At 41.2% G+C, this 27719-nt stretch overlaps 1 protein-coding gene across 11 annotated transcripts in view; it reads right to left on the bottom strand.

Annotated features, from left to right (window-relative positions):
* LOC126268079 (uncharacterized) overlaps nt 1-27719 on the bottom strand; it is a 422439-nt gene that overhangs the window by 74848 nt on the left and 319872 nt on the right. For all 11 annotated transcript variants that reach the window (XR_007549078.1, XR_007549079.1, XR_007549077.1 and 8 more), the window contains 3 exons: nt 22979-23249; nt 3012-3140; nt 267-2931 (listed from right to left, as the gene is read on the bottom strand). Coding sequence is in view for 8 of the 11 variants with exons in the window: in XM_049973545.1 (XP_049829502.1) it covers nt 267-2931; nt 3012-3140; nt 22979-23249 (3065 nt within the window). In the remaining 3 variants the exon portion in view is untranslated. The remainder of the gene's footprint in view (nt 1-266; nt 2932-3011; nt 3141-22978; nt 23250-27719) is intronic.

The raw sequence follows: 27719 nt of genomic DNA, 5'->3' as shown, positions 1-27719 counted from the left end.
GTCCTCTGCTTTCAACTTCTCCATTTCCCTAACCGTATCTGAACTAGTGTATTGTAAAGGACTCTCATAACAATTTAAGCCTGCATTATAATTAGATAAACGTAAGTAGTAATTACTGTAACATTCACTACAGGCACATTCAGGATAGGCTGGCAAAAACTTACTCATTTGTACAGGTGCCGGATAGGTATAAGGATACATTCCCTGCATAGACAGATTTGTATATGTTAACTTACCACGTGAATTGTTATTTTCCACAAACATACCTCTTTGAGATGGTTTTGGCAGTTCCTTTACAGGTTGTTCTGATACTTTACAAGAATCAGATTCAACACTTGGAAGGCACTCTGCCAATTCTGTATTATATTCAGAAACTGTAACCGTAACACTCTGATACTGGGTGTCTTCAATGCAGTTCTCTTTGATCGGTTCAACACAGTGTTCTTTAACCGTCTCAACACAGTGTTCTTTAACAGTCTCAACACAGTGTTCTCTAACTGTCTCAGTGTTTTCCAAGCTTCTGGGAAGAGCTTTTTCAGTTGATGATTTTTGAAGAGTTGCTACATCTTCTTCTCTTAGTTCAGGAACTTCTATTCTTTCAGCACAAGGCTGGGTCCTCGCCTCAACATTCACGACAGGTGTATAATTGTCAATGGTCTGAATCTGAGATTCTTCACTGGATGTACTACTAGCAGAACTCAGAGGTGCAGAATTAGCAGTGATGTGTGGCTGAGAGGGTGCTTCCCTAATACTACTAATTTCACAAGCATTACTCTTACTATTAGGGAATGAATCATCTGCTGTTGCACTTTGACGAGTATCATTTTCAATACCATTACATGAAGTATCATGTTCTATACCATTACATAAAGTATCATTTTCAATACCATTATGAGAAGTATCATTTTCAATACCATTATGAGAAGTACCATTTTCAATACGGTTACATGAAGTCTCATTTTCAATACCATTACATGAAGCATCATTTTCAATATTGTTACACGAAGTATCATTCTCAATACCACTACGTGAATTATCACTTTCAATATCATTACGTGAATTATCATTTTCAATATCATTACGTGATGGAGATTCTGCCAATTCTTTATCTTTCACAGTCACACTGACGGAACCAATGGAAGAAATTACTGCAGTTGGTATGACCTTCCCTCCTGCGCGAAGCCTATTTTTGTCAACATCATCACTCTGTGGTCGAGAATTTTGACATTCATAATAGTTTTCAGTTTCTTCATCCGTTGAACCACCATCTCCTTCCATAATCTTTTTGCTTGGTTCTTCTGTTTGTACATTCACAAATGCTGCCTTTGTTGCTGACGAAACTCCGCGCAAAATGCATTCTTGTTTCTCATGTGAAAAATCCTCTTTCGCACTGAAGAAATTGTTCATCATGTTATTTAAGTAAGCTGTCTCAAATGGATCCAGAGTTTCTCCATCTGAGGAATCATGACTTACATGGGGAGAGGAAGAGAGAGTCATATTGTGTTCAGGCAGATCGCCTAACAGTTCTATTACAAATGCTTCATTTCCAGTATTAAACAAATTATTTCCATTATTAAACAAATTATTTCCAGTATTAAACAAATTATTTCCAGTATTAAACAAATTATCTATGTTGTCCCGTCTAATAAATTCATCTGGCAAAACTACGTCATCTTCTTCACCATCACATTTAACACCACCCCGTGATGCGAGATCTGACAACATCTGTTCATCAGCATCAATGTCCATTGGAGCTTCATTGTAGAGACTGACCCCTGGAGTACAAACATCAGTTGGCAAAGGAACCTCATTTTTTACAGAAGAGTCACAAACATATGAAACTGTATCTGGTACTTGTGAATTAGCAGTTTGACTTGACACCAAAACAGGGTCCCTAACAACCTTTGGCAATACAATATCAGTATTTGTAACTTCTGTATGTTTGGTTGCTAATGCTTCATTTTCTGTAGTCACTGGAACCAACTGACTAGATCCTACAGATACATCTGGAAGCTGGATATGTGCTGTCACATCGACTGGCGGACTACTGCTGCTACTTGGTTGTACTACATCTGCCATATCAACAACCTTAACAATAACCCTACGCTGAGTTTCAAAAGCCTCCTCTGATCCAGCACTATTAACAATATGCACCTGATTCATAGGACTTCGTTCGTTTTCTGAGGACACTTTCTTGATTTTGTCTTTGGGCACTGATAAAATAGAAGTTTCATTTGAACTAGCACTATTTACAAGGTCAACCTGGTTCAATGGTTCATTTATTTGTACTATGCTGTCATCTTTTGTTACTGCTAATGAATTTTGCTTGACACTCAATGTTGTTCCTACACAAACACTCTCTTTCTGCAGAGCATCTGTATTTTCAAAACCCTCTTTCTTTCCACTATCAATTTCTTTAACACTGCTGACACTAGTTTCCACTTTAACTTCAACAGTTTCTTTTAAGAGCTGTTTCTCACTCTCTTTATCTGTACCTAATAAATTGTCACATTCATTTGTTTTTATATCTCCCACTGGCACAGGACAAACATTGGAATTCTCTTTTAGTATTTTTTTCTTTTTCGTCTTTTTTGCCTTATCCCCTTTGCAAAGTTTTTTCAGAAGAGAAATATTACTTGCAACACTACTGCCTAGTAACATTTCACCAAACCCCACAATTATTTTCTTTTTTAGTTTTTTCTTTTTCATTTTTTCAGGATTTTCTTCACTTGTAACCTTTTTCTCATCTTTTTTCTTCTTAACTTTCTTTTTAACAGACTTGTCTTTAATTTTCTTCTTTTTGACTACTTGTTCCATGTTTTGTTTTTCTACTTCTAGATCTTTCAGCTGACTGTTGTTCTCCAATGCAGAACCCACATTGCATATACTTGACCATATGTCATTTATTAAGCTGCCACTTCCTCCACCAATCTGAAATGCACACAAAAAGCCAATTGAGAATTAACTGATCACATGACTCACCACACACTTTTCAATATGTTCAAACTTACGTCCTTTTCATCAAGACCCGTAGGTGAGTTGGCACGACCATCCGCATAGAATACAGGTTTGTCAATACTTAAAGCTAATGCCTGTGAGAACCCAGGTTGCTGTGACTCTCTGCAAGTTTTCAGGAAAGCCTGAAACAGCATTCAGTAAAATTTGCAGAAACAAATAAATATGCAACAAGTCTTGCTGACTTCACCACTTCTTGTTCTCAAACATGTGTTTCAAATTGTCACAACAACAATACTCAGGGAAGTTAACTTTGCAGAACAATATACCACCATTACACTGCAATCAATTCCAAGGAATTCTGGTACTATGAATTTTCGGAAGAGCCTGCTGTAATGAAATATGCTGTGAGTATTTATGTTACATGGACGACCACCAGCTTGCCTTTTCAGTATAAATGGCACAAAAAGTTAAATTCTGAAATGCACTAGCAGATAACAAACTAAACAGTATAAGAGAGCCTACTGTTGAGATATGATGTCAGAATACAAAGCAAAGGACAACAACCTACATATATACAAGTAACTATACATTAGCAAATGCAGTGTGCTGTTTGTATAAAACCTTTACCATTACGTGTTTGGCTTTCGCATTTCATACAGCAAGGTCATTAGAGATATACTCACATTTGCTCAGATTTAACAAATAGTGTCGAAGAAATTGTTTAGTCAAGACACTGAGTCACTTGAACAGACACGAAGAAACCACTGAAATGTAAATAATGATGGTCTTGCAAATTTTACCAGTTTATATGGCATCTATAAATCACTTTGAAACAGCACTATTTCATTCTTTGTGAAAAAAAGGAATGTGTACAAGGCCTAATGATACATCGTAATTAAATAATGCAAAGAATACAATTTAATTCTGGATCACAGCAAGTTAGCACAGGACAGTACAACTCCTGCAAAGAAATCAGCAACTGCACAGAAATGAGCTAGGTAGACTTTTATGCTTGTGTCCTGAAAATATTTATAATGAGCAGTCAAATGAAAACATGTCAGATGGAAAAAAGGTAAACTGTTTATTATTTCAAAAGTAATCACCATAATTGTTAATACACATATCTCACTGTGAGGCAAGGCTATCAATACCTTTATGGAAAAATATCAGAGGTTGCCTACAGTACCATGTTGTACCCATCCGTGCATATCTTCATCCAACGGAAATCAATGGGCACAAACGTCTTTCTTCAGGGCTCCAAAAATAAGGGTATCACATGGGGAAGATTGGAATTGCATGGAGGATACATATAGGCCTCCCTGTGAAACTTCTGCAGCATATTCAAATCAATTTCGGCAACACATGGGCAGGTTCATCTTGTCTCACAGTGGGATAATTGACTTAACTGTTATGGATATTACTTCTGAAATAATAAACAGTTTACTTACTTTTTCCCAAGTCTTATTTCCACATGACTGCCCCTTATATCGTCTGGAAAAGAATAATAAAATGCAAATAATAAATAAACAAATAAAAATTAAATATCAGCAATGATTTCCTAAATAAATAAATAAATTCACCATTTCCTACATTTTACAGTGATCATCTCTTTAAAAATTGATGATGCAACGTTTCAAGATATTGCAAAAGCAACATAAATACTTTAAGGAAATAAAAAATTACACAGAACTGACGTAAGTGTCGCATGTACCAGGATACCAGAAAGAGTAGAACACTGTAAATAAAACAGAATGCTACAAAAACCACTTTACAGAAACTTTTGTGTGTTATAACGGAAATTTCAACAGTATTTGCCTCAGTTACCAATATTTTGAAATTCAAGAGAAAACACACCAAAGTGCTGCAAAAGGGGGTATCAGGAGAAAACCAAAACAAACTGATGAAATCAGTGACCAACCAACAGATTTACCATAAAGGAAACATATTAAACTGCAGACAGGCACAACTAAAAAACACTTACATAAAGGTTTTGGCCACAGCCTTCGTCAGCAAAAGATAAACACACACCATTCATACATACAAGGAAACACTCCCCCCCCCCCCCACCCCACCCCCACGCAGACATGACCGCCAACTACAGAATCTCAGGCTGGAATGCAACTATCATGTGGGATGCAAGCAGCAATCTGGAGATGGCGAGAAAGGGAAAAGGATAATATTATACAGGTGGGGAGAGAGATTAATGTAATCTGGCGAAGTGTTAGGTACTATAATGCCAACAGGTGCAGTGTCAGGAGGTTGTGGGGCAGGGAGGTGGGGAGAAAAGGGAGTGAAAAGGAGAGGAGTGGAATGGTGGGAAATGTGCATTGGCAGAGGGCAGCAAACAAAGAGAGTGGGAGATGAGAACAAGGAGGAGATGAGAGGATCGAAACTGTTGGGTAGAGGATATGGCAACAGTATGTATGTTACCATAGGTTGAGGCCAAGATAATAACAACAATGGAGAACATGTTGTAAGGATATCTCCCATCTGTGAAGTTCAGAAAAGCTTGTGGTGGAGGCTGGTTCGTTGGTTTAAAGGGGGGGGGGGGGGGGGGGAGAGGCTGTGAGGTCATCGGTCTCTTGTTCCCAGTAGAACAATTACCCAAGGGAAAGAAGAAATCAAACAAGAAATACAGCACATTAACAGGAGAAAGGAAGAACAAGAACAACGACATGACAACAAACAGTACAAAGGACAAAACAGGACAAGAAAACCACAGACACACGCACGAAACAGGGAGAAGGGATTAAAAACAGGAAAGCAGATTACCATGGCTGGCTGACCATGAGAAAAAAAGGAGAAGCCAGCCACTCTACAACACATTAAAACCTTCACTCTAAAAGACTGAGGGTGGAGGACACAAAGGAACAAAGGACACACAGTAAAACTAAGATCAAATGATAAAACCCACCCTCACAAATTAAACTTAAAACTATAGCTGCTGTTGAGGCATTGTCATCCAACACAGAAGGTATGGTGCTGCAAAAGTTAAAAGTCCACCGCGGAGCAGCTAAAAGTGGGCAGTCCAGAAAGAGGTGGACAACTATCATTTGGGAGCCACAGCAACACTGAGATGGGTCCTTGTGACGAAGGAGGTAACCATGTTGAGCCACATATGGCCAATGTGGAGCCAATGAAGGACAACTGTTCCCTGTGAAAAGCCCACAATTCCACACATTCGCAGTCTCCTTAATGACACGCAGTTTGTTGTGCATACTGTTATGCCATTCCAACTCCCAAAGCCAAAAAACCTTGTGGTGTAAGACAAAACGCAGGTCAGTTTCAGAGGTGCCCCCATCTCCAGGAGCAGTTTCCTCGAAGACTGTTTTGCCAGCCTGTCAGCGAGTTCGTTGCCTGGGATTCTGATGTGTCCTGGGGTCCACACAAATGCCACTGAATGACTGGACCATTCCAGGGCAGAGATAAGACTCCTGAATGTTTGCTACCAAAGGATGGTCGATAGCCTGTAAGCTGCTCAGGGAGTCACAACAGAGAAGAACCAACTCACCAGAAGAAGAACGGATTTACTAAAGTGCACGAGATACGGCCACAAACTCTGCAGTGAATACATTGCAGCCAGCGGGCAAAGATTGCTGTTCAATATGGCCTCTGTGGACATAGGCAAAGCCAACATTACCATCAGCCATTGAGCCGTCGGTGTAAACAACTTCAGAGCCCCGGAACACGTCAAGAATTGAGAGGAAGTGACAGCAGAGAGCAGCGGGGTTAACGGACTCCTTAGGATCATGAAAAGGTCCAGACGAAGCTTCGGCCGAGGTGTACACCATGGAGGTGTACTCGAACGGACCTCAAGCAGAGGTGGTAAAGGGAAGGACTCCAGTTCGGTGCGAAGGGATCGCACATGCACCAGAATCATGAGCCCTGACCTGGGTCGCTGATGAGAGAGATGAACTGCCGCAGGTGGGAAAAAGTGATGGTAATTCGGGTGCTCGGAAGAACCACGAATGTGCGAAACATAACTGGTGAGCAGTTATGGACGTTGGATCCGCATGGAGGGACCCGGCCTCCACCAGGACACTGGTCACCGGACTTGTTCTAAAAGCTCCTGTTGCTAGGCGAACGTCACAGTGGTGCACTGGGTTGAGTAAACCCAACACTGAGGGCGCCACGAACTGTAAACCAGGCTCCCATTGTCAAGGAGGGATCGGACAAGGGCTCTGTAGAGCTGCAGCACCATAGAGTGATCTGCGTCCCAGTTGGTGTTGCTCAGGCAGCATATAGCATTCAGGTGCTTCCAGCACTCCTGCTTAAGCTGACAAAGGTGAGGTAGCCAATTCAACTGGGCATCGAAAACCAGTCCTAAGAATCGATATGTCTCCACAATATTGAGTGGATCTTTATTAAGATAAAGTTCAGGTTCCGGATGAATGGTACGACGCCGTCAGAAGCGCATGACACACGACTTCGCAGCTGAAAATTGGAAGCCGTGGGCTACAACCCATGTCTGCACCTTGTGAATGGCTCCCTGAAGGCGCCGCTCAGCAACACCAGTACTGGAGGAGCAATACAAGATGCAGAAGTCATCTGCACACAGGGAATGGGCGACTGACAGCCCTATAGCTGCTGCTATGTCGTTAATGACCACCAATAATAGAGATACACGCAATATGGAGCCCTACAGAATGCCATTCTCCTGAATACTGGGAGAACTATGGGAGGCACCAACTTGGACATGGAAAGTACAGAGCGACAGGAAGTTGTGGATAAAAATTGGGAGCGGTCCCTGGAGATCCTACTCATACAATGTGGTGAGCATATGATGTCGCCAGGTCGTGTTGTATGCTTTACATAAGTCAAAAAGACGGCAACTAGGTGTTCGCGTCTGGAAAAGGCATTCGGATGGCAGACTTGAGGGATGCAAGATTATCAGTGGTAGAGCGACCCTGCCAAAAGCCGCCCAGACATGGAGCCAGTAGGATGTGTGACTCCAGGACCCAACCCAACTACCGACACAGCATACATTCGAGCAGCTTACAGAGAACATCGGTGAGGCTGATGGACCGATAGCTATGCACATGAAGTGGATTTTTACCGGATGCTCTCCCGCCATTGTAATGTAAAGACACCATCGCACCAGATCCGGTTGAAGACGCCAAGGAAATGTCGCTTGTAGTCAGATGAGAGATGTTTAATCATCTGACTGTGGATCCGATCTGGTCCAAGAGCTGTGTTGGGGCAATGTGCAAGAGTGCTGAGGAGCTTCCACTCTGTAAAAGGGGGATTATAGGGTTCACTGTGGTGTGTAGTGAACGAGAGGACTTTCCTTTCCATCTGCCGTGTGAGGGTGTGAAAGGGTGGGGTTGGGGGTAGTACTACGAAGCAGAGGCTAGAGCATAGTGGTCAGCAAAGTGCTCGGCAATTGCATTTGTTTCAGCAGAAAACACCCCATTGATGTTAATGCCAGAGACACCTGTTGGGTTCTGATACCCAAAAAGATGTCTGATTTCTGTCCAGACTTGGGAAGGTGACGTGTGGCACACAATGGTTGACACTCAACACTCCTGTTTCCATCATTTTATAAGCAGGTGAACGTGGGCACGGAGGCACTTACAGGCTATTAGGTGCTCTAGGGAAGGATGCCACTTAAGTTTCTGTAGAGCTCGCCGACGTTCTTTAATTGCCTCAGCAACTTCCGCCGACCACCAAGGGACTGTCTCTCGCCTGGGGCACCCCAGAGAACGAGGGATCGTGTTTTCTGCTGCAGAAATTATCAATGTAGTGACCTGCTCAATCACATCATCAATGGCACCACATGGGGAGATTCAACAGTGACAGGAGAGGTGAAGGCTACCCAGTCTACATTGTTTAAAGTCCATCTGGATAGGTGTCCGTCGAAACGATGTCGGGGGAGTGACAGCAGGAAGATGGGGAACGGGTCACTACCACACAGGTTGTCATGTGCTCTCCAGTGGATAGATGAGAGAAGTCCTGGGCTGCAAATCGATAAATCAAGGGCTGAATAACTACCATGAGCCACACTGAAATGTGTGGCGGCACCAGTATTTAAGAGGCAGAGGCAGAGGCTGAGGCTGAGTTGGGACAGTGAATTTTCGACGTCTCTGCCACAGCCAGTAAGCATGGTGCTACCCCACAAGGGGTTATGGGCGTTAAAATCTCCCAAAAGTGCGAAAGGTTTAGGGAGCTGATTAATCAGTGCAGCCAATACGTTCAGGGGTACCACACCATCTGGAGGGAGATATACATTGCCCAGTTATTTCCTGCATCATCCATGTCCTGACAGCCACAGCCAAGAGAAGTTCAAACAGGCACAGGTTCACTACATACCGAGTTCAGCATATGAACGGGAACTCCACCTGACACTCTATTATATTCGCTATGGTTCTTGTAATATCCCCTGTAGCCGTGAATAGGAGGCGTCCGCAGGTTGCCTGGAGGGCAATGCAGAAAACAGGTGTAAAGCTTAACAGTTGCCGTAGCTCAGCCAACTGGTGGAAAAATCCGCTGCAATTCCACTGGAGGATGACGCGATTGTGACACTGTGAAGGCATGAAACACTCAACGAGGCAGTTTATGCCTCAGGGTCAACTGCTACCACCAACTTATTTCCTGAACAGACTTTATTCATTGTGTCTGAGGTTTTGGTGAGATCTAGGCCCTCAGCTGATGCCAGAATCTTCACTTCATCCTCAGACACAGAGCTTGTAGGCATCAGTGGTGTGGGTGCAACCGCAATTCCCTTGGTCTTGGGGGTCTTCTTTCTGGATTTTTCTCATTGGTCCTTGGAGTTTCTCTGGCTGGGATGGCTTCACTGATTCAGTCTCTGGGACGGAGGATGATCATGAAGCTGTATGACCAGCTGCTTTAGGGCACTTCAGCCACTGGCAGGTGTCTTCTTTCCCTCCAGCAGAAACCTGGGAAGGGAGTGACCCAAAGGACTGCTTCTTAGTGAGAGGAGCCGAAGAAGACTTATGCTGCTCCAGCTGAGAAATGGGGACTGGTGACCCCATAGTGGGGGAGAGTGCTCCTGGGGTAGGTGGTGCAGGAGCAACAGGGAGGGAAGTGCCCCAGCTATCAAGGGGGCTGGTGTAGTCTTCTGGCTCTGAGAGCCGACTGGAACTCATGGAAATGATGGGGCTATGACTGTTCTTGTAGCGGCGGCATAAGAGGAGGTCACAGCCACAGGATATAGGCGCTCAAATTTCCCCTTAGCCTCAGTGCAGGTCAGTCGGTCCAGGGTATTTTATTCCACGATTTTACTTTCTCACTGTAAAATCCTGCAGTCTGATGAGCAAGGGGAATGATGCTCTCCACAGTTGACACAGATGGGAGGAGGGTCACATGGAGTATTGGGACGGGACGGACATCCACAATCTCGACATGTTATGCTGGAAGTACAGCGAGAAGACATATGGCCGAACTTTCAGCACTTAAAGCACCGCATCGGGGGAAGGATATATATCTTGACTTCACGGCAGTAGACCATCACTATGACCTTCATGGGTAATGTGCCACCCTCGAAGGCCAAGATGAAAGCCCCAGTGGCAAGCTGATTATCCCTCGGACCCTGATGGATGTGCCAGACTAAATGAACTCCTCAGCACTCTAAGTTGGCACGCAGCTCATCGTCAGACTACAAAATCAAGACTGACCCTGACCGCATTTTGGACAAGCCCTCCACCTCCCCAAACTTGTCCTCTAAATGCTCTACAAAAAACTGAGGCTTCATCGAGACAAATGAGTCCCAATCAGCTCTCCTACATACAAGGTACCAGGGCAAATAAGGTTTGTTGCCATCCTTAGCCTGGCGTGCCTCACATGGTCTGGCCAGGGAGGGGAACGATTTAAGATCATACTTCCTTGCATTGTACTGAGACTTGGAACGCTTAGAGACTGCTGGCGTTTGATTATCAGCAAGTGATGACATGGTACGCTTCATCGCACATCGTCTGCCCTAATGCCACCCACTCCAACCAGGGGCCCTCCCCATGGGTGCCACCAAGCAGCAGCAAAGGCCACATGCAGGACGGTCATTGCCAGGAGTCCCAATGCTCCAGGATGATGGGCATCTACTCCTTGGCACCTGTTGGGAGTTAACTGTGCAGGCATCAGCCGAGCGATCCCTGCGTAGTCAAGGGCTACAACCAACAGAGTACATGGCGGTCCCACCAACAGACTGGCTACTGTGATGGATATAAGGTGCAAAGAATTCCATGGTCATTGTCGGCGCAAAAAACGACACTGCATAGTGAAAACGCATACAGGAAGGCATCCTCATCCCAGAGATGGAAGATGAGCAGGACTGCAATGCCTTGGCAAGAAAGTGGGCTAAAGATCTCAATGCAGACGACGGACACAACGCACCATGCAAGGCGCCCTTCCTGAGTTGGCTTGCTCTTCAAGAAAATTTTGAAAAACGGAAGTAAAACCCTACAGGGGACAATCACATAAAGGCTGAAAGGTGTGAGACTCCTCTCAGTTGCCTCTTACGACAAACAGGAATACCTCGGGCCTATTTTAACCCCTGGCCTGCAGGGGGAACTGGTGGTAGAGGAAATAATCCGACTGCTTGGGTAGTGAAGCAGTCATTGAAATCAAGTTTGTATGTTCAGCTATTGTGCCACATGGTAGTCTGCTTTGCTCTTGGTCACAGTTTGGCAGTGGCCGTTTATCTTGATGGATAGCTGGTCGGTAGTCATACAAACACAAAAATATGTGCAATGATTGCAGCATAGCCAGTAAATGATGTGGTATCTTTGAAAGCAGCCATGTCTTTTAGAAGCTGTGCTGCAATCACTGCACAGCTTTTTGTATTGGTATTGGCCCACCATTCACTGCTCCTCTCCTTTTTTCCTCCTTTTTACCCCACTGCCCTGCTGCACAACCTTCTGACACTGCGCCTGTTGGCGTTCTATACCCTGCACATTCTACCAGACAGCATTCATCTCTCTCCCCACCCATATACTACTATCCTTTACTCTTTCTCTTCACCCACCCCATCCTGACTGCTGCTTGCATCCATCCCAAGTGATATTTGAATTTCGGCCTGCGATGATGGAGTTGGCTGGCATGAGTACACGAGGTGTGCTTGCTTGTGTGTATGAATGGTGTGTGTTAATTTTTTGCTGATGAAGACTATGGCCAAAAGGTTTATGAAGTGTATTTAATTGTGCCTTTCTGCAACATAATGTATCTTCTTTATGGTGGAGCCATCTATCTTTTCCTACATTGTTAACATTCCTATCTGGAGTTTCCATTGTTTGGTTCAATCAATAGACTGCTACTTCCCATCCAGTATTAGGTCTACTGGTCTGTTACACTCTCAACTCATCTCAATACATCTCTTCGACCTCTGGATTGGTATTTGAGGATTTTTTGGGGAATCTTACTGGTCTTCATTTGTACTACATGGTCCTTTCAAGGCATTCTGTAGTTCTCTACTGTGTTGAGAATAGGTTTTACTTTGAGATCCTTAAGGATGTCATCAGATATTTTCCTGTCCCACAATGTGTAGCCAGTTGTTCTTATGAAATGGTCTCGAGGTTCATTAGTCTCTGCTCGTCACCTCTACAGAGTGCTTGACTTCTGCTGCCATACTAGAGGGTAAGTTTGGCCAGTGTGTCATATTGTTTCAATCTGGTGTGCCACTGAGTAAGAGATGGTCTGAAGGTGTTATTTATTAGTCCAGTGATTTTGTGTTGCATTTAATTTTCTTGAATATAGCTCAGACTATACATTCGGAATCTGAATGTTGATACTTGCTTGAGGGTTGCGTTGCCTATTGAAATTTCAGTTCTCTTGCGATCTTTCCTCGTGAAAGCCATAACTATGGTTTTATTGAGGGAGATCTCCATGTTCAACAATCCTACTGCTGTGAGTAGCTTACACTGATCTCTTTATATCATCCTTGGATTCTGCATAAAGCAGCTGGTTATCAACAAACAGTAGTATGTCTATGTCAGTTTGTCTGTCTGGTTAGATTTTGCTATGAGAATATTTCAGCCATTTATTGACAACTTTATATATATTTGCTCCAATATTAGTTATTGGTTCCAGAAAGGAAAACCATGCACACATGGCTACTTCAGAATCGAGATGGTAATTGGGGGGGGGGATATCCAGTATGGATACACATCTACTTTTTATTGATCTTAAATAAACTTTCAACACAGTTGGCAGAAGGAAACTTCAAAAAATCATGGCAGAAGATAACATAATGTCACCCATCATAAAAGCAATTCAGAACATTTACAGTCTAATATATTCAGCTGTTGTCCGAATCTGTCTACAATCTTATTTAGGCTGTATACGTTCTGAATTGCTTTTATAATATGTGACAGTGCATTAACTTCTGCCATGATTTTCCAAAGTTTTCGTGTGTCACCAGTATTGAAAATTTACTTAAGATCAAAAAAAGGTAGGTGTCTATCGATACTGGATTCTTTATTTTATTCTCAGCTAGCATCCCGAGTCTGAAGTAGCTATGTGCACACGATTTTCCTTTCTGGAAACTATGTTGAAGTAAACTTTTTGTGTCGAGTAAGCTCATTTCTCTAGTTACTGCTGTCTCCGACATCACTGTTTTTTATGGATTGGGATAACAATTGCTCTCTGACATCTTCATGATGGAGTTTCTCCTTTTCTGATTCTGTTCATAAAGCTAAGCAACTTTTACTTGAATCTAGAGTCACTGAGTTTAAGCAATTCCCTATTAATGCCATTCTCATGGAATCTGTTATTTTTAGTGGATTTCAGCACAGATTCTAACCATTTACAGTGGATTACATCTACTGTGCTAATTGTTGAAACAGGAGCAACTGTGTCATCTCATGCATTCAGAACCTGAAAATACTTATGTCAGGAGGAAAAGATTCTCACAGGGTGGGGATAAACTGTACATGAAGATGAAGGAAAATGAAAATTACTCCAGATTTTACACCAGAAGCACTAAGTAATGACCTTGAAGCAATTATAAAATGTAAAAGCCAAAATTTAAATTTCAAAACTGCAGCATATCCCTGGGTTAGAGATGAGAGACAAAAATTGAAAACAATGGTGCAAATATAAGACAAAAGGGCTTTTCAAAATAATTTTAACCCCTCAAGCCAGGAGCCCAAGTACGTACTCGCAAGCTGCGGATGTCCGAACTGGTGGCATCCCGACCATATACTCGCCAGTTGCAGTCTTGGAGGTAAAACTGTATAGCTCTGCCACCTGTTGACGACAGCCGACACTACTTCATCAGCTAACTACAGATGTATCTGTGCTGCTGTGCTTTGAAGATCTTTGTCACAAAGTGAGGCAGTCGGGAGAAATAACGTGTTGTATCTAACAGTCCGAGCGACACTCTCGAACGCAAAATGATGCAGTCAAACACTTCGCGTGGTCTTACTTCAGAGCAAATTCTCACAATGGCTGACATCGAAAAAAGTGACCAAGGAATAGAAAAGCAACGGAAATCACTCAACAGAGGGAAGTACACTGGACCTGATGGGATACCAATTCGATTCTACACAGAGTACACGAAAGAACTTGCTCCCCTTGTAACAGCCATGTACCGCAAGTCTCTAGAGGAACGAAAGGTTCCAAATGATTCGAAAAGAGCACAGGTAGTATCAGTTTTCAAGAAGGGTCGTCGAGCAAATGCGCAAAACTATAGGCCTATATCTCTGACATCGATCTGTTGTAGAATTTTAGAGCATGTTTTTTGCTCACGTATCATGTCATTTCTGGAAACCCAGAATCTACTCTGTAGGAATCAAAATGGATTCCAAAACAGCGATCGTGTGAGACCCAATTCGCTTTATTTGTTCAAGAGACCCGGAAAATATTAGATACAGGCTCTCAGGTAGATGCCATTTTCCTTGACTTCCGGAAAGCGTTCGATACAGTTCCACACTGTCGGCTGATAAAAGTAAGAGCCTAGGGAATATCAGACCAGCTGTGTGGCTGGATTGAAGAGTTTTTAGCAAACAGAACACAGCATGTTGTTCTCAATGGAGAGACGTCTACAGACGTTAAAGTAACCTCTGGCGTGCCACAGGGGAGTGTTATGGGACCATTGCTTTTCACAATATATGTAAATGACCTAGTAGATAGTGTCAGAAGTTCCATGCGGCTTTTTGCGGATGATGCTGTAGTATACAGAGAAGTTGCAGCATTAGAAAATTGCAGCAAAATGCAGGAAGATCTGCAGCGGATAGGCACTTGGTGCAGGGAGTGGCAACTGACCCTTAACATAGACAAATGTAATGTACTGTGAATACATAGAAAGAAGGATCCTTTATTGTATGATTATATGATACCGGAACAAACAATAGTAGCAGTTACTTCCGTAAAATATCTGGGAGTATGCAAACGGAATGATTTGAAGTGGAATGATCTATAAAATTAATTGTTGGTAAGGCGGGTGCCAGGTTGAGATTCATTGGGAGAGTCCTTAGAAAATGTAGTCCATCAACAAAGGAGGTGGCTTACAAAACACCTGTTCGGCCTATACATGAGTATTGCCCATCAGTGTGGGATCCATACCACATGGGGTTGACAGAAGAGATAGAGAAGATCCAAAGAAGAACGGCGCGTTTTGTCACAGGGTTATTTGGTAACCGTGATAGCGTTATGGAGATGTTTAGCAAACTCAAGTGACAGACTGCAAGAGAGGCGCTCTGCATTGTGGTGTAGCTTGCTGTCCAGGTTTCGAGAGGGTGCGTTTCTGGATGAGGTATCGAATATATTGCTTGCCCCTACTTATACCTCCCGAGGAGATCACAAATATAAAATTAGAGAGATTCCACTGCGCACGAAGGCTTTCCAGCAGTCGTTCTTCCCGCGAACCATATGCGAGTGGAACAGGAAAGGGCAGTAATGACAGTGGCATGTAAAGTGCCCTCTGCCACACACCGTCGGATGGCTTGCGGAGTATAAATGTAGATATAACTCCTCCCCCCACCCTCCTTTCAGTGTGTGGATGTTGATGTGAAGCGACCACTACATAGTGAACGTTGTATTTCAACAACCAGAAAATGCAGAGTGAATCAAGGAAACTGAGAATTGGAGATTTGCTATCTTTTAAAAAGCAATGGGAGAATCATATTTTCTTTGTGCAAAAACGTGAAAATTCGAAATGTTTAATATGTGGCAGTATTCTCGCTGGTCAGCAGACAAATAGACAAATGGTTCAGATGGCTCTGAGCACTATGGGACTTAGCTGCTGAGGTTATCAGTCCCCTAGAACTTAGAACTACTTAAACCAAACTAACCTAAGGACATCACACACATCCATGCCTGAGGCAAGATTCGAACCTGCGACCGTAGTGGTTGCGCGGTTCCAGACTGTAGCGCCTAGAACCACTCGGCCACCCGGCCGGCGGTCAGCAGTAGTTTAGTTCTGAACGCCATTATCATAAATATCACAAGTACGAGTACAATTTATTGTCAGATTCTGAGCAGATGGGGAAACTGACTGAGATTAAGAAGAGCGATCTGATGATACTAGATGAATCTGATGTAAGTTGCTGTTGTCACGAGAGATCTGCACCTTTGTTTCGTCGTGTCACTTATCTAACTGATTTAACATTTTATGGAGCACTGTTTTCAATTTTTGAGGACGACAACAACAACGATAGCCCAGCAGTACGTGCAAGTCATAAGACTGTGCTTAATATAGCGAGAGCTGGAAAACCATTTGCTGAAGGTGAGTTTATAAAGGAGTGCATCAATGACACTGCTGATTTACTTTGCCCACTGCATGCAAATCAGTTTCGAGCTACCACTCTTTCTCGACGGAGTTGTCGTATAAGTGCCATGGCAGGTGACATTTACCGTCAATTAAAGAGTGCAGTGCAGGAGTTTATTGCATTTTCCATCGTACTTGATGAGTTCACAGATATTTCAGACACCGCGCAATTAGTGATTTATGTCCGTGGCGTGGACACTGCTCTGCACACAACGGAGGATTTTTTTTAGATATGATATGTTTTAAAAGCACGTCACCAGCGCGGACATCCTAAAGCCATTGAAGAAGCTGTCGATTAAGCTGGCTTAAACTGGGAACATTTGGTTTCAGTGACAACAGACGGAGCACCTGCAATGAAAGGGGAACAAATGGGATTTGTTGGATTACTAAGAAAAAAGCTACAGCGTACAGAAGAATCATTGTACAGCATCCACTGCATTTTGCATCAAGAAGCACTCTATGCAAAAGCAGCAAAACTGGGGGACGTCATACAAGTGTTAAAATAGTTTTCAGGCTTGCAGCCGGTCGTCGTAAACTTCTTCACACGATATTTCGGCTGGACAACTGCCAGCCATCTTCAGATGAGCCGAACAAGGACTGATGAAGACGTTATCCGTTCCGTCTTATATCGTGCGAAGAAGTTTACGACGACCGGCTGCAAGCCCGAAATCTATTTGAACAATTGATTCTCCGGGAAAATTTCAAATTTTACATCATACAAGTGGTTATTCGGCCAGTTAATTATTTGAGATCCCACGGGCTTACACATAGACAGTTTCACACATATGTAGCTGAAATTGGGGAAGAGTATGGCGACATACCATACGACAGTGAAGTCTGCTGGCTTAGCTGCGGTAATGTACTCAAAAGATTTTTTTAGCTTAGCCAATAAATCAGTTTTTAAAGGACAAAGGGAGGCACGACACCAAGTTAGAAGATCCAGAGTGAGTTGCCGATCTTGCATATTTTGTGGAAATTATCAGACATATGAATGCATTGAACACAAGTTTGCAAGGACAAAAATCAGCTAATTTGTGAAGTGGCTGGAAAGGTGCAAGCTTTCACTAGCAAGCTTGAGCTGTGGGAACGATAGCTCTCGTCAGGGAATGCAGTGCATTTTCCTACTCTGTCTACTGCGCGAGAACAGAATTGCAAAGAATATGTTTCTCTACCTAGTGCAACAAAAGAGGAATTTCTCAAGCGATTTGGGGATATATCATATTTATCTCAAGTTTTTGAATGATTCTCGAGACCATTTGCTGTTTCTGTAGATGATATTCATCCCAATTTGCAAACGAATTAATAGATCTACAGTGTAATTCTCGTCTGAGAAACAAATTCCTTTTGGCAAGACGTGTAATAGACTTTTATCATGACTTTCCCCAGCAAGAGTTTCCTCGTCTCCATCGTGAAGCCGCGAAGATAATGTCAGTGTTTGGCTCAACATACGGTTTTGAGAAATTTTTTTCTGTTCTGAAAATTAATAAGCCTCTGTTAAGAGCATACATCAGTGATGAAAATTTACGTAAGTGTTTGTGTTTGTCTGTATGTAGAAATTTTGTTCCAGACATTAGATGTATTGTAAACTCCACTTGTGATAATTAAATAAAACGTGTCATAGGTAATAGGTACTCTTTCACACCATGATTTCTTTCAAGCACTCCTACTAACCTTATTCCTTCATTCAATAAAGCAAGCTAGGAAACAAAACGCATTACAGAAGAAGGAGCGGTCAAGACGGTATGGAGGGGAGAGGAGAGAAGCGGGTGGCTAGCTTGCCCTTGTGTGCACGCAGAACATCTGTTAACTGCACGTGTGCAAGTGCACCGCATACGTGCAGGATTCCTGCCTGCCCCTTGTTTAGGTAGTATAAATGGCAGTGGGAGTGATCTAGATGTTGACAAAGAAAGTTATTTTGACTGTTTGGAAGAAACACCCAAAAGAAGTGAAGAAGAAATGGCGAACAGTGATGATGACATCGAACAAGGCGCACCAGTGAAATGCACACAGTCTGAAGAAGAGTGGAAATGGCAAGAAGTTGACAGCTCTTATGTCTCTTTGAAAACACCATTTGTTGGTATATATGGACCTGTGATACAGGTAAATTCTGGATTCCTTCATTTTGTAAACAATGAAGAACTGAATACATTTGAAGACAATAAGAGATTGTTCAAGTTGGGTTCCGTCATTCATCATTTAAATGATACATTTAGAAATACATACAACATGGGAGAAAACATTTCTGTTGATGAATCTCTTACGCTATGGAAAGGAAGGCTGGCAATAAAAACCCATCTACCTTAAATTCAGCAAAGTTTGGTATAAAGTCCTATGAGATATGTGAATCTTCCACAGGAAATTTATGGCAATTTATTATTTATGCAGGAAGTTCCACAGAAATAGAAACAAAATTTCTTTCTGCAGATACCCTGAAAACCAGTCAGATTGTAATGAAGCTTGTTGAGCCTCTTTTCAACTTAGGCCATACGCTCTGGGCGGACAATTATTATAACAGCGTTCTTTTGTGCCACTTTTGAAGGAAAGAGGTATCAATGTTGCTGGCACACTTCGACTGAATAGGAAGAATGTACCTGATGCCTTGAGACGTGCAAAACTAAAGAAAGGTGAACTCTTAGCACATCATTTACACAGTATAATGGTACTGAAATGGATGGATAAAAAGCAGATGCCTTATTTCTACGTTTCATAATGATGCAGTTGTTACGGCAACCAAAAGGGGCAAAGAGATAAGAAAGCCTCAGTGCATAAAAGGAGTACAATAGTTTTGTGGGCAGTGTAGATTTGAAGGATCAGAAACTACAACCTTTTCTCATGGAAAGGAAGAAAGGTGTAAAGTGGTATGTGAAAATGTTTAGAAGGCTGATGAATACCTACAGAGAGATGTGCACAGTCTGCTGCAAGGAGACGAGGAAATGTAAGGAAACATCGTTCTAGCTCAAGGACTGTGGTGTAAGATTTTGTTTTGAAGATTGTTTCAAAATATACCACACTCAAAATTCATTTGAAGTGACAATGTATGTTTTAATCGTAATAAATATGTACTGGTGTCTAGTCCTGAAATTTTCGTAACATTTGAACAAGTAATTCCTGTCCTAGAGCAATTTCACTGAAACACTGCATTCTGGGGCCAGCCAGCCATATAAACTACCGCCAGTAGGCTAGGCACACGCCCAGAAACTACCGGCTTGAAGGGTTAACTTTCAGAGAATCCTTTCCAGTTTCAAATCTTCTCTCTGTCCCAATGATTGCTGTCAGCACATAATTAGTGCTGTGAACTTTCATCTGGGATTTTACAGCTGACAGTCAACTCTATACGACAACGGTTGCATCTCCTACTCGCCTTAATATCAGAACTGCATGAACAGTCAAATCAATCATTTTCAACATTTGTGATATTTATTTCTTTTGAGCTGAGAGTGTACTATATAAATTACAGATCTGTAGCTATAATCACAGCTTTTCTTCATCACTGGAGACCTAGAATTGTGCGTGCGTGTTTGGAGTTTACAGACACTTAACAACGAGGTATGAGGTTAACAGCATTCTTACAAATAATAAGAAACTAATTTGGACAAAAGGGCTAACCATTTTGTAGCAACATGAGGACTAAATCTATTAAATGATACTCACTCACTGTCATATCACTTGCACTGACACACCTAGAACTGCAGAAGCACTCACTTTTGGCCACTTAATGTTTTCTTCTATAACTTTATCACCTAGAGTAGAATCCAAAGCTTCTGAGCTAAATACTGGACCTTGCTATACCTAAGGTGCCTGGTTGTGTGTAAATCATAACACAATATATAAAAAATGGATTATACATTTTCAGACAAGCAAGTAACGAAATGTTTACACCACCTGAAGCGAGTTCCAGAGTAAGAGTTTGAAGGTAAATATGTTGAAAACACAAAGAAACCAATATTGATTATTATATTCCAGATAACGTTGAATCAAGTGAAAGTGTTGGCGAGATGTTACATGAAAAACTCTTATAGCAGAAGACAAACAATCAAAATCAGCATATCATTTGATACAAAAGAGAATGGCAGGGAGGAATGTATAGGTGCCAGTCACTGCCGTCATTTTGTGTTCACTGCTCAGAATTCAGAGGACACGAGAGCACTGCAGATTTTGGTTCATATCTTGAATGCTCTAGTAAGACTTCAAAACCAAAATGTTTTACATGAGAGCACTGCAGATTTTGGTTCATATCTTGAATGCTTTAGTAAGACTTCAAAACCAAAATGTTTTATGAGAGCAGATTCAAGTACAATTGGAAAGAGAAACATTAACAAAATCCAGAGTTCTTTAGTGCTAAAACATATCAAAGTGTGCACAGTGACAACTCTGAAATTGCAGTTGGTATGTTTCGCATTCTGATCTAGACTTAGTCATGGTAGTTTTGAATGCCTATAGTTTTTGAACGGAATTTGGGGGCTTATGGAGGGGGGGGGGGGGGGGGAAGGGGGGGGGAGGGGCACAGTTATTTTGCAAATCAAAATCAAAAGAGAGACTCAGACATTATAAAATTGTTATGCTTTGGTAACAGGGAACAATGTTCAATAATACTAACAACAGGCAATTCTGTTTTGATGTCAGACGTTAGGAAACATTTAAAAGGAAATTGGTGAAGAAAAGTCGTAACTTATTAACAGCTCTTTTCCACTAATGCCACATAAGAATATAAACAGTGCATTACAGGTAAGCCAGTCAAATGTTAGTTAGCTGTGGGTGGCAAAAACCATTATCTATTCACTTTCCACATCTGTGAAAGGATTAACATAAACCAGACAATCAAATGCGTTTTGAATACAGTGTCACGCACTTCACAGCACTATCCCGTAGAAGCAGCAGAAGGAATGTGAAAACAACTTTCGCACGTCTTTGCACCTGGCTGAAATACTGAAAAGTCCAAGAAGAAAGATAACAATAATAGTAAGACTATATAAAGCAACACTGATTAAACAATCTATGGGTGTACTTCCGGTTCACAGGGGGCCCTTGGCTGACTTACACTATGGTGACAAAAGTCATGGGACGGGAATTAACAGATTTTGAATGTGGAATGGTACTTGGAGCTAGACACATGGAACATTCCACTTCGTCAATCATTAGGGAAGTTGATATTCTCAGATCCACAGTGTCAAGTGTGTGTGAGAATACCAAATTCCACACATTACCTCTCACTACAGACACCGCAATGGCCGATGGCCTTCACTTAACTATCCAGAACAGTGACATTTCTATCGAGTTGTCAGTGCTGGGAGACAAGTAACACTGCGCAAAATAACTGCAGAAATCAGTAAGGAGCTTACGACAAATGTATCCTTTAGGAGAGTGCAGCGAAATTTGGTGTGAATGGGCTTTGGCAGCCGAAGACACAAGCAAGTGCCTTTGCTTTCAATGTAACACCATCTGCGGCACCTCTCCTGGGAAAGTGACCACATCACTCGGACCCTAAATGACGGGAAAACCTGCCCAGATGAGACCTGATTTCAGTTTTTAATAACAGATGGGAAGGTTCGAGTGCAGTGCAGATCCCATGAAGCCATGGAGAAAAGTGGGTAACAAGGCACTGCGTCTGGCAGTGACTCCCCAAGGGTGTGGACTGTGTTTACACGGAATGGACTGGGTCCTCCGGTCCATGGTATGTTTGTATTCGATTTTATGACATGATTCTTGGGCAATCAGCACTTTGCGACCGCTAACTTGGAAGTCTTGGCACATGAAGTATTAGTTTTGTGAGTACATTGCTTTCCTGTCTACTTTCTTTGGTAGGTTATGCTAACCATTAGCACTTTTACTTATTCAGCTTCCTCCTATATGCTGATATGACGTGAAGATATTACCTCCAGTGTATGAAATCGGACGTCATACAGTGAAAACACAACAAACAGCTACTGTGGATTTGAACTTTCACTCAGTTTAATACAGATTATGTTCCCATCTCTGATTTTAAATTGTTTGGTTGTCATTTGTGTTATGTACTTTGATTTTTATGGTGTGCAAGGAACTTTTTCTCCTGACAACTTTCCTAGACCTGTCTGAATCAAATGAAGTATCAAACTATTAAAATAATATTTTTGTCACAATAATCATGTCAAAACATTAATAAATATGTTTTACATTTCAGACACATATACCTGATAACCTCATTGCTGTAATTATATGAAGCAAATGTGTTAAGGAAAAAGGCCACACCTCTTATCACCAAACAATAATTATACCAGTCAACTAAAATCATCATCCACCATACTTAGACCAGACACTTTTTCTTACCACACAAGCAGCTTTCAAATTGAACTTTGCTTGCATAAAAAACATGGTCACATTCTTCTTGGACTTTGGTATTTTTGGCAACACTGTGTTAAACAGTTTAGACTTCTCTACAAAATGTGGAGGTGGAATCAATTTGGCAACAGCCAATTTGTTTATACGGCGGCGTTCATCAGCATTAGCAACAACTTTCTTCCACAGTTTGAACACCAGCAGATAACGTACATACAATGTTTCATACATATTGTATGTGTGACTCCTGTTAAGTATTTTCCTGAAAAATAAGGAAGTAAGAACATTATATCAGACAGGGAAGTAAGAACATTATATCACACAGAAGGAATTAAAACATAATGAGAAACTGTTGAAACAACAATTAATAAATTTACATTGAGATAATATGTAGCTTTCAACTAAAAACTTATTAAACATGACATTCTAAGAGAAAACTATAGGCACATAATTCTCTGCCTAATGTTTCGTCCTCCAGTGCTGGAGACATCATCAAGGCTTTAACAACACTAAACACAGTTACAGTTGCAAACAAGCTCATCAAGTCGAACTGTTTAAATGTATTCATGCAACAATCAGTTTGTGATGTCATCAGACCTTTCTCTAAGGTAACAGAGTCTATGGGGCTTACAGAGGGGAAAGAGTGGGCACCATTTGTTTTTCACTTTTTCCATAGTGAACTTAATATCAGAATATATTCCCCAATGCAAGTTCCTTAACATACACTGGCATTGTCCGAGATCTCAGGCAGTGATGTGATGTCACAAACCGACCATTCTACAGATACACAAATAGTTCAGCTAGCTGGGCTTGTTTGTGACTTTAGCCGAGTCTCTGGCGATGGCCCTAACATTGGAGGAAGAAACACAAGACATACAATTATAGCTCGGACCATGGCTTAATGCCCGTAAACAAATATCACCAATAATATACGATTTCAATAATCTGAGGGTAGAGTGAACCCTATGATTACTGTTAAAGGTTTCATCAAGACAGGATAGTGCAGGGTAATTAATTGTCCATCTCCCTTTGTGTCTGACATAGCGTACAACTGGAACCCAGTCACTGATAGATTAATTCCAGTACAGTATACAAGGTGTCCGACAATTCAAGGGAACTGTTTTTGCAAAACAGGAAAGATTTGAGGCTATCAGGGTTGGCCAATATCTTAACGCAAACAAGATTTTTGTTTAAAGTAAATCACACTTTATAAAAATCTGTTTAATACTGTAATAGCAAATGCAAAATATATATGCAAATGTTTAACTACTAAAAATCTCAAACAAGGATTGAGTATTTCATCTACTCTACTACATCCATACTCACCTGTACGTTCACAAATATTCACTTTAACATATTACTTGGGTTCATACTTGTCCCATTTCAATTACTTTTCCTAGGTTCTACAGTGTGGTGTTTTACTGCTTATTTTAAGAGAAATTTAAGTGACAAGCAAGAGCAATATCCCTAAAGTTTGAAAACAATGGAAGTTTAGCATTTAAAGTTGACACCAAAGCCATTCCATAATGGCGTTGGTGTCAACATTAAATGCCAATCTTCCATTGTTTTCAAACTTGAGGGTAAAACCTTGGTTTGAACTTTAAAATTGAAGCCAAATAACTAAGGGCCTTATTTGAGGAACCATCACAGCATTTGCCACAACTGATTTAAGGAAATAATGGAAAAGCTAACTTTGGCAGGTGCTAAATTCCACCTCCACCTGAATGATGATTCACTGTGTAATGCCACTTGCAGATACCACACCACCACTTCACCTAACTCAGTTTCTTAAGTCTAGGGAATGAGTGCAACAATTTCCACGCTTTCACAGGTAGCTCCTAACTTAATATAAAGCAAAAAGCTTTCTATAACATCAATATAATATACAGTCAGAAAATTTGTTATTAACATAAAATAAAACTTAAAATGAACATGAATAAGTAAAACATTACAAAATTACCTAGGGTAAGAAAAAAATTTAAGTTGCGAGATATCACATTTCTTTTACTTTTATGTTAATCAGAAGCACAAAACAAAAGTACTATTAATATGAAAGAAAAGAACAAATGCAGAAAATACTAGAGCTGTTCAACAAAGGCTGAGACTTTTTTATGTTTATTGCTAAATTTCAAGGTTTACATGATCTTTTTCAAAGTACTCCCCTCCTACCTGAATGCAATTTGTACAGCACCTCAGTCCTCGAACACATGGTGCAAGCCATTCTTTGCCAGGTCCTGGAGAATCGCCTCACTTTTCTTGAGCACTGCTTCCAAGTTCTCAAACTTTATGTCCCAAAGCTTTGTCTACAAGTAATACTGAACTGAGTCAGAGACAGTACGACTTGATTTGTGACACGAGGATGCGCATTGTCATGACTAAGTCACCACCCAGTCCGAAAAAGTTCTTTCATTTCCTTGCAATATGCTTCCTCTGTTTAGACAATACTGATGTTAAGTATGCCACTGTAACAATAATGTGCCTGGGAACTGCATGCTGGTAAATTATTCCATGACAATAAAAAAAATGTGATCACCGTCACTTTTCTTGCAGATGCAACAACTGTCACCTGTTTTGGTGCCAGAGAACCTAGTGACTTCGAAACTGTGCTGCCTCTCTTTCCTAGGATTATAATGATGCAGCTATGACTCAACACAAATGATCATTTTAGAAACGCATACCTGCTGTCGGTGAAGTGACACACCATCTCACTGCTTGTCTCCATTCAAACAGCCTTTTGCTCAGGAGTCAACAAATGTGGCACCTGACAGGCACAAATGTGTGTCATGTGGGGATGATCACGCACAATTGCAAAGACACTGCCATAGCAAATTCTCAACACTTCACTGAAATTATGTAATGTTATCCAATAATCTTCACTGACAATCACAGCAGCTGTGTTGACTGACTTCAGACACAGCAGGAGCTGAAACATGAAGCCCATCTTCCTTACCACAAAATTGGCCTTATGTGAAGTCCACGAACCACCTTAACGCTTTTGGACAAGGTAGTGTATCTTCACCAAATACATGCAGCAATCTTCCGCAAGTTTCAGTGGCTGTATCATTGAAACGAACACAGAATCTTAAGGAATTGTATTGTTCCTCTCACATCGCCTCAGTTGTTTGGAATGTGGAATGCAATGAGAGTCTACATCATAGAGCATTACTACCAACCCATCGATATGAGAGTACTGCTGCCCAGAGAGTACACAAAAATACAGGTAGGAAACTATCACAGAAGCTACATGAAAAGATTAACCTCAGTCTTTGTTAATCAGCCCTTGTATTTCTGACAGATTGTAGCGATGCAAGGGGGTACCAAATGTTATAAGAGTCAGTACATTACCCAACAGATATTATTTTTCAGTACAGGTATTTTGTTCATATCAAGTAAGTGTCGATTTGTGACGTCATTGTCCAGACACGAGTTGACTGTAATCTGAATCCATTTTAGCAAACTAATAATTTCTCAATACAAGTTTTTGAAGTTTATACAGATTCGGAAATGTTTGGTTAGTAATTACATGCCATAATTTATTTGTTTAATATAAAGGGGTTTTGAATTTTGTACGCATAAAAAAAAGGGTGACTTTATGTGCAGCTTTTACTCTGAGACGAGTTATCAATTGAGAGTGCTAAAAGTGTGCATGTACAGATCACTGATCTATGTGGTGAATTTTATTTTGTGATCTTGACCCGAATGGAGAGTAAATCCAGTTTCATTTAAACTTTACGTGAGAGACACACATCACGTTATGATAAAAGAGTAGTTTAGCCCATTAGGGAAAACTGAAACCGGTGTGCTCCATGTGAAATACATTACATGCCAGTGCGTGATCAAGCTATCCAGTAAATCAAGTACAATAGTTGCAAATGCATTTGGACTTAATGCACGAAGTTGGACATTAATATTGAGACACTTGTTGATTTGGACAAAAAAATGAACCAAAGTTTATTCAAAATATTGAGGTCCAGTTTTAATTGAGACACGCATCACCTTGTTGATTACGTTGCCTAGCAACACTGTAAAGCAGCTTAATTAATTCATTAGAATGATTTGCTACGTAGTAAGGCCCATTACACATACAAAATGTTACACAAAGTTTGCTGACTGCATGAGGGTATGAGTGTGTTTTTCTTTCCATGAATGCCAATAAACCAGCAGTTTCAAAAGTTAAATTGTTAACTGTTGTGTAACTTCATTGATTGTCCTACACCACTATGGAACTTCTTGTATCGTGTCTCTTCACATTCTTTCCATGAATGCCAATAAACCAGCAGTTTCAAAAGTTAAATTGTTAACTGTTGTGTAACTTCATTGATTGTCCTACACCACTATGGAACTTCTTGTATCGTGTCTCTTCACAAGAGATCTCAAGAAGCCAGGATAAACAAGAAGAAGAAAAAGACTAAAGAAGAGGCATCGGTATAGGATGTCGTGCAACTACTTACAGCACAATGAACCAAAAATGATGTCAAAAATCTCGAACTTTATGGCTAAAATTAAATTCCACATTCACAATGGGAAACAAAAAGTAACTAGTACAGAACAAACTCTAATCTTACAAAAATGGGGAAAGAAACTTGGCCTTGTTTAAGAAGCTCTTCTGGTATTTAGCTCAAGTGATTTACAGGAATCATAACAGTGGAAAGAGATTTTAGTTCCAACCTCTTATGTAGGATTTCAGTGAGCTAACTACTGTGGCCCTTTACGCAATTAAAGTTCACAGTGC

The sequence above is a fragment of the Schistocerca gregaria genome, chromosome 4 (genome assembly GCF_023897955.1).
Source record: "Schistocerca gregaria isolate iqSchGreg1 chromosome 4, iqSchGreg1.2, whole genome shotgun sequence".
NCBI lineage: Eukaryota > Metazoa > Arthropoda > Insecta > Orthoptera > Acrididae > Schistocerca > Schistocerca gregaria.
This window is presented reverse-complemented; position numbering and strand designations above follow the sequence as displayed.